This window comes from Hevea brasiliensis, chromosome 1, assembly GCF_030052815.1.
Source record: "Hevea brasiliensis isolate MT/VB/25A 57/8 chromosome 1, ASM3005281v1, whole genome shotgun sequence".
Lineage (NCBI taxonomy): Eukaryota > Viridiplantae > Streptophyta > Magnoliopsida > Malpighiales > Euphorbiaceae > Hevea > Hevea brasiliensis.
Window position 1 is genome coordinate 108,089,281 of NC_079493.1, and position 14,062 is coordinate 108,103,342.

General features: G+C 35.3%; 1 protein-coding gene across 1 annotated transcript; it reads right to left on the reverse strand.

Moving 5' to 3' along the window:
* Positions 1–1,928: 1,928 nt before the first annotated feature.
* Positions 1,929–13,688, reverse strand: LOC110664022 (probable magnesium transporter NIPA6). The gene is made up of 9 exons (XM_021823544.2): positions 13,106–13,688; positions 12,367–12,423; positions 12,130–12,220; positions 11,868–12,028; positions 11,646–11,773; positions 11,070–11,207; positions 3,902–3,994; positions 3,689–3,806; positions 1,929–2,410 (listed from the first exon to the last, which is right to left on the reverse strand). The coding sequence occupies exons 1-9, from the start codon at positions 13,227–13,229 to the stop codon at positions 2,325–2,327; spliced, it is 996 nt and encodes a 331-aa protein (XP_021679236.2). The 5' UTR covers positions 13,230–13,688; the 3' UTR covers positions 1,929–2,324.
* Between the last annotated feature and the right edge of the window lie 374 nt (positions 13,689–14,062).

Below are 14,062 nucleotides of genomic sequence, written 5' to 3' on the forward strand. Positions count from 1 at the left end.
TGGGATAATGAACAGACCAGAGCAATAAAAGTTTTAAAGAAAATAGCCTAAAATCCCCCTCCCATCTAAGTAATAAAGATTACATTTCATAGGCAAACAGATGGCATTGTTAAGACAGTTTTCAAAGAACTCGGAAGCACTTCACAAACTCGTGCAATCGCTTTCCTAGAAAAAAAATTGACTAAAAAATGGACCTAGTAGTCGGTCAAGCTCAATTGACTAAAACAAAAGTTGATAATTCACCAGTCATCTGGTTTCACAGCAGATGTCTAAATAAATGGCCTGAATTATAATGATCAATCTTGGCAACTCATAAAGATATGACACAAATAACTCTGAGAGAAATTCATCAAATGACACTAGTTACTTTTAAAAAGATGTGTGATCAGCAGCTATTTTCTTGAAAAGAATTATGAAATGGTTTTTTAGGATAAAAGTTTGTCTAGTAGAATGGCTTATAGGTAAAATGTGAATAAAATGAGGAAAAATGATTATAATCAGAGGGGGAAAGAAACAAATTGTAATCTTTGTGAAAAATGTGCAAAAAGTTTCATCTTTTAATCAAATGCAAAGAAAAGAATTACACCTACAAGGTTCCTTAAAAACTGTCTTGACAATGCTATCTGTTTACCTATGAAATGTGAGTTCTGTTACTTGGATAGGTCAGAAATTGTCATGCAACTTTTCATAGTTGGTAAACCACTCTTATGGTATGATCTTTACCAATTCTTCTTTAGACAGTTGTCGAGGAATCTGGACAATAGTAGATGCAGTCTCTATGTTTGCAAGAATGAACAGAGCATCTGATGATACCAAGCTGTAATTGTTCTGACAAATAAATAATATAAGTGTATCTCAGATTGACATCATTGTACTCATTCAACAAATACTATACACATTCTCTGATAATGAAATTCAATATCTTTCTTTTTTATAGAATAGCATTACATCTCAAAGTATTCTTGTTACACCTGTCATAGTTATTAAAGGCTCAAGGCGCACTAAGGCGCCAATGAGTCATAGAGCCTAGGCGCAAGATGTGAGCTAAGTGAGGGGCAAAAGTAAAAAAATTAAAAAGTTCATAAAAATCAAATAAATATAATATTTTTCTTTTTTTTCCTTTAGCATATATCTTGAATTAAGTTTGCTGGTTTGAGTTTAAGTGGTTGTCATTTTTGCCAATGAAAGTGTTGACTTAAGATAGAAATAAAAAAAGCATGCCTTTCTAGAACCTTGTGCTTGGAACAAAGGTGCACACCTAGGCGCATAAGATGCTAGGGTTCAAACCTGATGAGTCTTAAGCTTGGCATGCCTTTTAATAACTATGACACCTGTTTATTGTAAAGTATGTAATCTCCAATAAATTTCTCATAGAGAGCATTCATAATCCTATAGAATATATTCAGACTTCATGTCCAGATCAATTTACTCTTAAATCCATAATCGCATAACGGTATTCGACTCTTAAAATTCCTTTACAAATTCAACAATTCGGGACAAAGTCATTATTGATATGCATCCAGGTAAAAATATTTTTGTTGCTAGAACGAGGAATTGTGAGCAAACTCAATGCTTTAATTTTGGCAGTTTTCACTTCAAGTCGGTCTGATTCATTGTGTATGGTCAAAAGACTACAGCCTACAGGCTCGTTTCAACAAACTCAAAACAGCTCATAGTTCAAGCTTGGAATTATTCACAAAGCACAATGACAAACCTGTCCACCTCAGTCTAGTGAAGCATCCACGTTCTTGCGAGCCGATTCCTTCAAATCTAAAAAGTAAGGAACTTAATATTATATCAATTGCACTTGACTTTCACGCAGGATCACAAACCAAACTTTGAATTTTGCAAATGGCAATCTTTTGGTAGTAAAAGAGTATATGGGCTTCAAAACAATGGATTAATACACACATAAGAATCAATCAAACTTGATCATGAAAGGCATCATTGAAACTATAGATTGAAGAGAATAGGTAATCATCAACATTTACAAATATCATGATGGGCTATGGGAGCATCATTGGACCTGTGATTAGATCTGCACATCCTTTTCTGTATTACTCCTAATATAGCAGCCTCGGATCTGTTCATAGTTTTTGGGGTCTAATGTGCTCCAAAATTAGATAGCTGTGCTGTGACTCAGGGCCTCCTCCCACAGCTTGTCATGGCATACAAAAAGATCACTCCACTATTCCAATCTCAAAGTTTGTCCAGAAAAACAAGAAGCTCCTCCCTCTGAAAATGCATCTCTCAAACACTGATTGCAGGGTTGCTCCAACAGTAGGGATCATCTTCCTTTCGCAATCATCTCAAAGCAGAAATACTCATTGCTCATCCGAACTTTGTATGTTTATTAAATGTTCTTCAAGACTCTTAACAGAATCTTCGTTAATGTACCATGTCACAGTTCCTGCAAAATCAAACAGAGCGGAGGATAAGAAACAATGTCATAAGCTCAAGCAAATAGCCTTCACACAAACAAAAGCAGATAAAACAATCCTACTTATGAAATGAGCATATACAAACAGTCAACTATAACAATGTAACCAGAATTTCAGATGATTTTAATTGACTGGCAACCAGAAAATTTGTCAAGCATGGTATAGAAGTCAGAAGGTTTTTGGATATGTGCCAACGTAAGGGCATAAGAAATTCACTTCTCAGTGAACATTTTGTACTGGCATCATATGAACTGATCTAAAGAAAACATTGGCTATCCTTCAGTTTATTGTCTATAACTTTATATACAGAGACAAGATCATCGTGCATAATTTGCTTCACAAAACTTGTGGGCTTCCAATGACCTCCACAGATTCCACATTAAGGAGATCCCCCATACTTCTTACCCCAAAAAAAGAGAGAATGAAACAACTAACATTCCATCCCATCTTTCTTTGTTGAATCTTTGTTTTTCTAAATTCTGAGTACTTCCTCAACTAGGAAAGTGTATACTTTCGAGATCAGTTTTAGGAGTCCAACTCCTTAGGGCGTGTTTAGTAGAAGGTTAAAAAATCAAGGGTTAAATGTTATCCTCGTAAGTTTTAACCTTTAAGGAGGGTAATTATTAACTTAGGCCCCCCAAGGTTAGCATTTAACCTCCCAAGAAGGCATAAATATTAATGAAGTAAAAAGTCAACTTATTCTCTTTTAAATATCCAAACAATATTAATAAGAGTTAAAAATTACAAGACTAACAATTATCCCTTGTTAACCTCATACCAAACACCCCCTTAATGTTTAGACATATTTTAAGAAATGTGAATACTGATGCTTGTTATGCTTTTCTTATCGATAAATGAAGAGTTATTTCAAGATTTCCATCAATTGAGTTTTAACCATAGATGGGAGGAGTTTCTAGCAGCAAAACAAGCTAAAATAGACCACGGTTCATCAGTGCTTTAATGGTGCAAACAAGCAACACTGAATTTGATGTCAACTGTCAACCAGCTGTTTCCAAAATTACTGCCAGTAAACTTTTTCAAGTCCAAGCTCCAACACAAAAATGGCTGACAGCTCATTCATTAGATACACGCCAAAACGCCAAGAGCATATACACTTAAATAAATGAGTCACAAGCAGCCAACTTAACTTCCACACCACCAAGTACCAACACAACACCAGACCCCTTTCTTGACCCCAGGGTAAAAGAGTTTAGAATTTGAAGGGAAAGGATGAGGCTCATATGTACCTAAAGGAGGAGGTGGTTCCTTTTCCCTTGTTGCATGAAGTATGATTGTGCCTGACAGTACAGTGATGAATCCACATAATTCGGAGGTTATGCTACTCACATTTTGGCCTGACCAATCCTGTAGAAAATATGAACAAAATAAGGTTCGAGCATTCTAATTTATCATATTTGCACAGAAGAAACAGATCCTATAAGATGTATCAAGCATTTTACCTTAAACATTATGGCACTAGCGATGATAGTTAGAGTTGTAAACATTACATAATATACTGGAGAAACAATTGCTGCATTGAATGTATCCAAAGCCTGAACAATGATAACATAAGCATCACTGAACATGAACTGATGACAAGAAAGAATAGCAACTGAAAGATAAAAGTTAAGCAAATAATGTAAACGAAGTTTTGCTTTCAAAACTTTAGGACACTGCAAGCCTCACCATGATGACAATATTCCACAAGAAAAAACAAATTCTTGCAGATATTCTTCTCTAGGAACTGAGTATAAAGGGATTGCAGTCCCAGCTAACAATTACCTATAATATGTCCTATAATGCAATTAGCACTAAGTTGCAAAGTTGGTCTACTGACCACGTGGTAGTGTATTTTCTCCAAACTATCCTACACAAAGTACCATGTACCATAATTGGTCGCTCAAACATAGTTTTGAACCACCCATTCAATTGGAACAAGTAGATGACATAAACCATATCATAGATTTTCAACAAAGGTAGGACTGCCTTCCACCATGTGTATATATAATAAATAAATAAATAAAACCTTCTTACTCATCTTAACCAACTAAAGAAAACATATTTCTGGGAAAAACAAAATTAAGTTCTCTTCAAAAAGCACTTCTGACCATAAAACCAAGTGTATGTAACCCAACAATTAAACTCTAATTTCTAGTTCATATTCTAATTTATCTCCAAAGTTCGGTACACCAAATTCAAGAGGGCACTGAACCATCATGACTCAAGAGAATTGTCTTTAACCAAAACAATTAGCTGCCCCTGGTTTGGTTTCCACAAATAGATGCTTTATCTTTTTTAATTACCCCATAGTGAAGAAGCTTCTGATTTGCAGTTCTCAATCATGGTAACAGCATGAAATACATAGAACCACATTTATGCAATCCAGCAATTAATCTCTAGATGCTAGTGCATATATCAAATTTCCTATTTCCAATTCAGATCTCTATAAAATTTACAAGCAGGCCAAATTGAAGATGATACTGAAATATCATATGAATTACACCATTCACGAAGCAAATCAGCTCCTGATTTAGTTGCCACATGTAAACGCCGAGATCTTATTTACCCCATAGTAAAGAAGCTTCAGATTTACAGTTTACACTCACGGTTATAGCATGAAATACATATTTTACAAAACACTATGCAGAACAGAAAATTGCAAAAGAGAAGCATCTAAAATAACTGAAAATTTTTCCCTGTTATAAAACTCAACTCAACTCAACTAAGCCTTTATCCCAAAAATTTAGAGTCGGCTATATGGATTTGCTTTCTCCACTCTAAACGATTTTGGGTTATATCCTCAGAAATGTGTAATGCTTCTAAGTAATGTTGTACTACTCTCCTCCAAATCAACTTAGGTCTACCCCTTTTTTTCTTTCTATCCTCTAACCTAATGTGCTCTACTTGTCTAACTGGAGCCTCCGTATGTTTACGCTTCACATGACCAAACCACCTCAATCTCCATTCTCTCAACTTATCTTCAATTGGCACCACTCCTACCTTTTCTCTAATACTCTCATTATGGACTTTATCTAGTCTAGTATGGCCACTCATCCACCTTAACATTCTCATCTCTATAACTCTTATCTTAGACGCATACGACTATTTCAGTGCTCAACACTCACTACCATATAACATAGCCAGTCGCATGGCTATAGCTGTACGGTAAAATTTTCCTTTCAACTTATTGGGAATCTTACGATCACATAAAACTCCCGTGGCACATCTCCACTTTAACCATCCGGCTTTAATCCTATGACTAACATCCTCCTCACATCCCTCATCTACTTAAAGGTTTAAGCTTAGATATTTAAAGTGATTACTTTGAGACAGTACCACTCCATTCAAACTAACTCCTTCCCTATCACTAGTTTGGCCTTCACTGAACTTGCAATGCATGTATTCTGCCTTCGTTCTACTTAACTTAAAACCCTTTGACTCTAGAGCACTTCTCCAAAGCTCTAGCTTTCTATTGACTCCTTCTCATGTCTCATCTATCAGAACAATATCATTCGCAAACATCATGCATCAAGGAATATACTCTTGTATATGTTTCGTCAATTCATCTAAAACTAATGTAAAAAGGTAAGGGCTTATGGCTGATCCTTGGTGTAATCCAATTGAAATCGAAAAATCTCTTGTGGCCCCTCCCACCGTACGCACAATAGTAGTTGCTCATTCATACATATCTTTCAACACTTGTATGTACCTAATAGATAACCTCTTTTGTTCTAACACATTCCATAAGACATTTCTTGGAACACTATCATAAGCCCTCTCCAAATCAATAAAAACCATGTGTAGATCTTTCTTCACATCTCTATATTTCTCCATCAAGCTTCTAATGAGAAAAATCACTTTCATAGTTGAACGACCGGGCATGAAACCAAATTGATTGAGAGAGATAGAAGTATCACGACGTAGTCGATGCTCGACAACTCTCTCCCACAACTTCATAGTATGGCTCATGAGTTTAATTCCCCTATAGTTTGAGTAACTCTGTATGTCTCCCTTATTTTTAAAAATAGATACTAAGATACTCCTCCTCCATTCATCAGGCATTTTCTTTGAGTTTAGAAGCTTATTAAATAATTTAGTTAACCATGCCACTCCCATATCTCCCAAACACTTCTACACTTCAATTGGTATTTCATCGGATCCACAGGCTTTACCCACTTTCATTCTCTTAAGTGCTTCCTTTACTTCTAAAGATCTAATCCTTCTAGTATAATTCACATTCTTTTCTATTGTTCTATAATCTATATTCACGCTATTACCGTTTTGACTATTATTAAAGAGATCATTAAAATAATTTCTCCATCTTTCTTTAATATCCTCATCTTTCACCAACACTTTTCCTTCTTTATTCTTAATGCACCTAACTTGATTGAGATCTTGATATTTTCTTTCTCTCCTCTTTGCTAATCTATAAATATCTTTCTCCCCTTCTTTAGTTCCAAGTTTCTCATATAACTTTTCAAAGGCCTGTGCTCTTGCTTTACTAACTGCCTTTTTTGCCTCTTTCTTTGCTATCTTGTACTGTTCATATGCCTCATTATTATCGCATTTGGGTAATTTCTTATAACATTCTCTTTTTCTCTTCACTACCTTTTGTACTTCCTCATTCCACCACCATCTCTCTTTTGATGGTGGTTCATGTCTTTTAAACTCTCAAAGTACTTTTCTAGTTACTTCTCTAATCTTTGATGCCATCTGTATCCACATATCATTGGCCTCCATATCCAGCTTCCATACTTCGGACTCGAGAAGCTCATTTTTGAACTTCACTTGCTTTACTCCTCTGAACTCCCACCACTTTGTTCGAGCTACACTATTTCTTCTGACTTTACTTGACTTGTTCCTAAACTTGACATCCAAGACCACCACCCGATGTTAACTTGTTAAAGCCTCTCCTGGAATGACCTTGCAATCATTGCATAGAGCTCTATTTGTCTTCCTGGTTAAGAGGAAGTCGATTTGGCTTCTATGTTGCCCACTTTTGAAAGTCACTAAATGTGACTCTTTTTATAAAGTAGGTATTTGCTAGTATTAGGTCATATGCCATAGCAAAATCCAGGATGCTTTTTCCCTCCTCATTTCGACTTTCAAAACCAAAACCTCCATGAACATTCTCATAACCTTGTCTATCACTTCCTACATGTCCATTCAAATCTCCACCAATGAAAACATTCTCTTCATTTGGTATGCTTTGCATTAAATCATCCATATCTTCCCAGAACCTTTGTTTACTCTCACTGTCTAGTCCTATTTGTGGGGCATAAGCACAAACTATATTTATTATTTCACCTTCTAGTACTAGCTTTACTAGTATAATTCTATCTCCTACTCTTTTCACAGCTATTACTGCGTCTTTTAATGTCTTGTCTATGATTATGCCCACTCCGTTCTTATTTCTCTCCTTTCCGATAAACCACAGTTTGTACCCTGAATTACCCACTTCCTTACTTTTCTCTCCTACCCATTGAGTCTCCTGAATGCAAGCAATATTCACCCTTCTCCTTTCCAAGGTATCCACAAGCTCCATTAATTTTCCTGTAAGTGATCCAACATTTCAAGTACCAACCCTGATCCTCCTCCTAACCTGCTTCTTCCTAATTGGTCTCTTTCTATGATATCTTCTATTATTTTCTATGTCTATCTTGTGTTCTGTTCCACTATCTGTTCTACTATCTGTCCTATGGACTAACTGCTTTCCCACACCCGTCCATGATGTGGGAACCCTTGCTCACTTAGCACCACACCCGGGCGCCGGCATGGCGCGTCGCTTTTGGTGAACGCCCTACACCCTTGCATATTTCTCACTACACCCGGGCTCCGATGTAGCGCGTCGTTAGTAGAGAACGCCCCAACGTTTATATCATTTGAATCCATATGTATTAATAAAACCACATGAATAACACATTTAAGAAATTAACTCAAAATTCTGAACAGAGATGATTTCCATGCATTTATTTGAACCAACTATATGAATGTCATTGCTGCACCTATTCCCCTTCTTAACTGGCATGGTACAAATCAATATGATAGTATTTCACTATTTCATTTCAAATTTATCACTATGACAATGTAAATGTATTTACATCAATATTCATATGAGTATTTGTGAATGTTTTCAACAAAAGCTTCTGCTATTAATTTAATTTTTTAGCCTTAATTTTAGGGGGAAAATGGTGTGAGACATTTGGTTGTAATTCTTAAATAATAGAAATTATGCTTTCAAACATAATTTTCAATAATAGAAATTATGCTTTCAAACATAATTTTCTGGTGCGGCGTGCATGCGTAAGAAAGATTTTTAAGCCTTAGGCCATTTTTGACATTGAATGCATCCTTATGTATAATTATCATAAAAATGTAAGACAAGTAAGCTCAATGATGAGTGCTGCTAGTCTGATAAAATTTTTTCGGACGTCAACTGAGCCTGGCAACAGAAAATGAGCAAGAATATTGTAACATTAGTCTCTCAACTTAGGGCTTGAATTAGATAGTTCACTACGATTTGTTTCAATTTTATGATTCCATTTATTGTCATGATCTAGTAGTTGTTGCCAGACTTTTATCAATCCAATCACTAATGCAAAGATATCCAATGTGGCAGACTAAACAGAATTTAAATATTGAACAATTAACAAAATCAAAGTTAGATAATGAAAGAACATATTGAAGCTTAATCACTGACATGAATTCAAAGCCTAAAGCCTGTGAAAAACAATACAATTTAATCCAAAATGGGCTGGTCCCAAACTAGGTTTCATCAAGAAATTAGCAGAGAATGATAAAGTTGGTCATGAATTAAAGAGCTCTTCACAATACACCCACTTAGAACTTCTCCATGAGCAGCAAAATAGCCATGGGCAAATACCAGATATTTACTTCCAAACAATGAGATGGTAACAATACAACTATTTGTCTGTGTGCACATGTTCCAAGGTGGATGGAAAGATAGGGCACATGGATGTGGCATATTCTAAAAAGTTGGAGACAAAAAGCTTAAGGATAAAGAACACTAAGTATGCACTGAAATATGTTTATTAAATTTATAAAGATATACCATATAAACTTTTTCAAAGTTAGTTACTAAGTTATACTACAAATATTAGTTCAATAATCCAATTAAAACTCTAATAAAGAATGACTCTTTTATTAATTCATTTTGTTTCTTTGTTTTTATTTCTCTTTAGGCATATAGCTTTTTAAAATTACAATTAAAATCCATCATAAAAATTTTTAATTTGTAAATTAACCATAAAAGCTTTTTGAAAGGTTCCAAAGAGTTTCCAAATTAAAAAAAAAAAAAGGAAAACTTTTTTGAGGTTTCTGGGAGATTTAAATGTCCAAAAAGTGTCTAACACAAGAACGTTGGCCTTCTAGACATTTTCATGCTTCCTAGGTGTTTGTTTTCATTTATAACCAATTAAATATGAAATTCAGTAAACGGACCTATCTTATGCCAAAATACCTAATTCTGCCCCATTGAGTGAAATGGCAGGAAAATTGCAGTATAAGAGGCAAGGTAGAAATAGAGGATCCCTGCTAAAAAAATCATTATGGCCAGAGCAGAACAATATTAACAACCTTAAACATAGTTATTAAGGCGAAAGGCGACGCTAAGGCGATAGGGTCTCACCTTGCCTTTTTTACGAGGCGAGAGACGAGGCAATGCCGTTTTGAAGTGAGGCACCCCGCCGTGACATAGCCTAAACTATATATATTTTTTAGCGCGTTCGCGGGCACACACACACACACACACACACACACACACACATTAGCATAATATACATATTCAAATTTAAAATCATTTTATTATTATTATTATTATTATTATTATTATTATTATTATTATTATTATTAACTACTAGAATAATATAATTTTCAAATCTCCTTATAAATTGCTTTGTCTTTATTATAATTGTTTTATGGAATTGTATTTGTTATAATTACTGTCACTAATGACTCCACTAACATAGTAAAGTCAACTAATTACCCCACCAATTACTCCAATTTATTGTCACCAGCCACCAATATAGTAAAGTCACCTAATTACACCACCAATTACTCTCACTCCAATTTATTACCATCAATTTATTGCCACCAACCTGCTGTATTTCATTTTGTTTCTTCTTCTTCATTGGATTTTCGCAGAAACGTGGTTCTGCTTCTTCTTCTTCCATCTACTCCTTCCTTTCTTTTTTTTTTTTTTTTAATTTTCACAGAAAACTACTGTTTCTTTGGCTGCTGCAGTGTGAAAATGAGAAAAGGAATGGTATTTTTCCTTTTAAAACACAGAAATAAAATAAATAAATAAATAAAGCGGTAATATGAGAGAGGCGATGCCTCTCTCGCCTGGAACCTCCTCTCTGTGCTAGAGAGGCACTCGCCTCTCTCATCCCAGGCGAGGCACTGCCTGGCGAGGCGAGGCAACCTTACCTTGTCTCGCCTCGCCTGGCCCCTCGCCCAACGCCTTTTGGCGCCTTTAATAACACTGACCTTAAAACAATCACTCATCAACATAAAACAAAGAATAAGCCAAGGGATCTTATTTAACAATACCATGATCAAAAACAAGTGAATAGAACAACTAGAAACACCGATGACTTTGAATTTTACCTTGTTGAGGTAATTTAATTGCGTAATGACACAAATTACTGCAACTGTAAGGAAAAACCAAGTCTGTGGGTAGGCTATCTGACTTGTCCCTTCCAATGTAAGCTTTATTGCAATTCCAATGGCCTTTATGCTTACAACCTGAATACAATAATGGAAGACAGGGAAAAGAATCATGAATTAAGCACCTAACATCAGTGACAATCATACATAATAGGTTGGAAGGGCCACGCAACCCCCTCCCCATCCTCTTCCCCCCATCCCACACCCCCCCCCCCCAAAAAAAAAAAAAAAAAAAAAAAAAAAGAAAAGAAAAACACACACACACACACACACACACACAAAGGCACAACCTCAAGGTTTGCAAAATTTTCTTTTCTCATGTATACATCATAATATTAATGGTATCCCAAACTCGCTTAAATTTTATTCCTCACTCAATATATATTCTTCTATTTCTCTTACATTTTGTATCTTTTTACAGGAATAAATATGACACTGTAAAAATTGTTCATATTGCTCTACAATCTTTATCTCCACCATAAAACAATTTTCTAAATTAAAAAGAAACATAATTACCGTAATTGAACCAATTAGAGAACAAATTCCCAAGTAAACCAATATGTTCGTTTGTCCACAGCGAGGTTCAAAGTGCAAAATCAAAGCTAAAACCACTGAAAGTGAAGCTGCTACATATATTAAAAATGCTGCAAAAATGACAAAAAAGAAGAAGTACTGAGTAATCATTGAAGATATTGTGCTACACTAGATATTCAAAAGAAGAAGAAGAAGAATATTAACCTGGTTGGGTTGCAAAAGTCCAAATTTCTTGTACAGAATTAGGAGTATGTTCTTGAGGTGCATGGATTACAATCACTACCGATCCAACAATGCAGGAAACACATCCAACGACACCCATTTTCTGCAGCCGTTCCCTCAACATGAAGTGTGCCAAAATTGCACTATTCAGATTTCACCAAACATGTTAATTTTAAAACAACAGGTTACCCCTTGTATCAGAAGATACTACAAACAACAATATGTAAGAAAAATCTGCATTCACCTGATAATTATACTGAGTGCACCTAGGGGAGTCACCAAAACTGCAGGAGCATAAACATAAGCCACAAAATTTGCAATTTCTCCAACAAACACTGTTTCATAAAAATTATTAAATTAAAAGTCAATAGCCCATTGGATGACAACTATAACTTCACAGATACTTGGCAACCTGAGGAGGAAGGGTGGACAGGGGAAGAGAAAGAGAGCTAGAAACTTGCATTAATATTTCTGAACTTACTTGTCACCATGCCAGCCCACCATAGTGGCTCCAATAAGTAAGTATAACCCCCAACTCCTACATTATTTAGGAAAAATAGCCCAGTTATATTAAATAAAGAATCATGCATAATCCAGTGACATTTACCTTAACTGAAAGCTCACTACACAAATATTCTAATTAATAATGGAGTTCTTGTTAATTTCAAGAAGGAAGCAAAAGCTTGCAGATTAAGTACAATGAGGTGTAACCCACTAAAGACAAGCACCAACGTATAATATTTGCTTCAGAAACTCATAAACACTTTTGTGTCCCACAAAGGCATAAAGTACTCACAAGGAAAAAGCAATTAAGTACACAGATATAGCAATCACAAAAAAGAAGCATATAGATATTTGCTTTCTATCTTCAACAAAACAGAGAAATTTTCCAACAGAGTACTTCCCCACAATGTTATACCGAAGCTATTACTGATATTCATTGATGTTTGCTAGATTAGAGGTATCTTTAAGATCATTCAACAAGATTAATGATTTAAAAGAAAAAAAAAATGAAATTTCAAGCAGTTGTGAATTCAACTCAATATGCAGAAATTTCCTAAAATGCACAATAAGGGTTAATGGCAATATAATCTAAATCAGTCATATCCAAATTCAGATCATCTAAGCATATTGAATGAACAAAACTATAACTGCGCAATACGCTTAATACCCAAATAAACAAAATAAGCGAAGAATTCAACAAAGTCAAAGTGAAAAACCAGCGCGAGTGCCAGCAGCACCAGCTCGCTTCAGGCCCTTCTTCTTCAAAATGAAGCTCGCCCCAATAAAAGCACTGGATGCCACAGCCAGAATTAGCCCTTTCGAATTATCTGATACTCCCATCGTTTCCCCTTCCCTAAAAGCTGCTTATGTTATGTACGTAGAAATTCAATAACATCTCCTTTCGATTCCAAACAAGTAATTTCAAAAAAACTGAAAGCAAATGAGATTTAGATCGCAAAAGGAATTGAATTCCCGCCAAATGAAATTCCAATTCCCTCCAAAAGAGCAAAGGGAAGGAAAAGAGAGAGAGGGAGAGGACGGTCCAACAAGAATCGAATAGATGTTGCTACGTGAAACGCCACGTTTCGTTTCGACAAGATTTTTTTTCTTAAAATCTTGGAGGGGAAAAATAGAGGTAGATCCAAAACACTAAAACCCTTCCCGTCGACGATTCTCCGTAGTGTTGGCGAGTCCTCGTTGTCGTCTTATCGGAAATTTCCCGATTTCAGTACGGAGATTACGCGTAGAGAGCAGTTATTCCCTGTTTCGAGCGCACACATTTCTAAAAAGTTCGCTCAATTTAATTCTACTATATAATTATTTTTTAATTATAAAAAAAAATTGGGTTAATGAACATATAATTAAAAAAGAGGGGAATTTCTGTTTTCATGTGGTGGTAATGGTTATGTATTTTACATGACAAGCTGGAGACGGCAAATACTGTAGAGGTGGCAGTGATGGTGTTTCATGGGAGTGATTATACAGTAACCTGTTAATCCAACTAGGAAGAATTGGAGGAATTATAAGCCTCTGGAAAATTATCTATTTATTGTTATTATTTTATTTTTATAGATATAAAGCATGTGAACACTCTCAAGAGATTGATACGTGGCATAATATTTTTTTATGAAATTGTCACATAAATTTGTTTTCAAGGTGCTAATATGTGACAT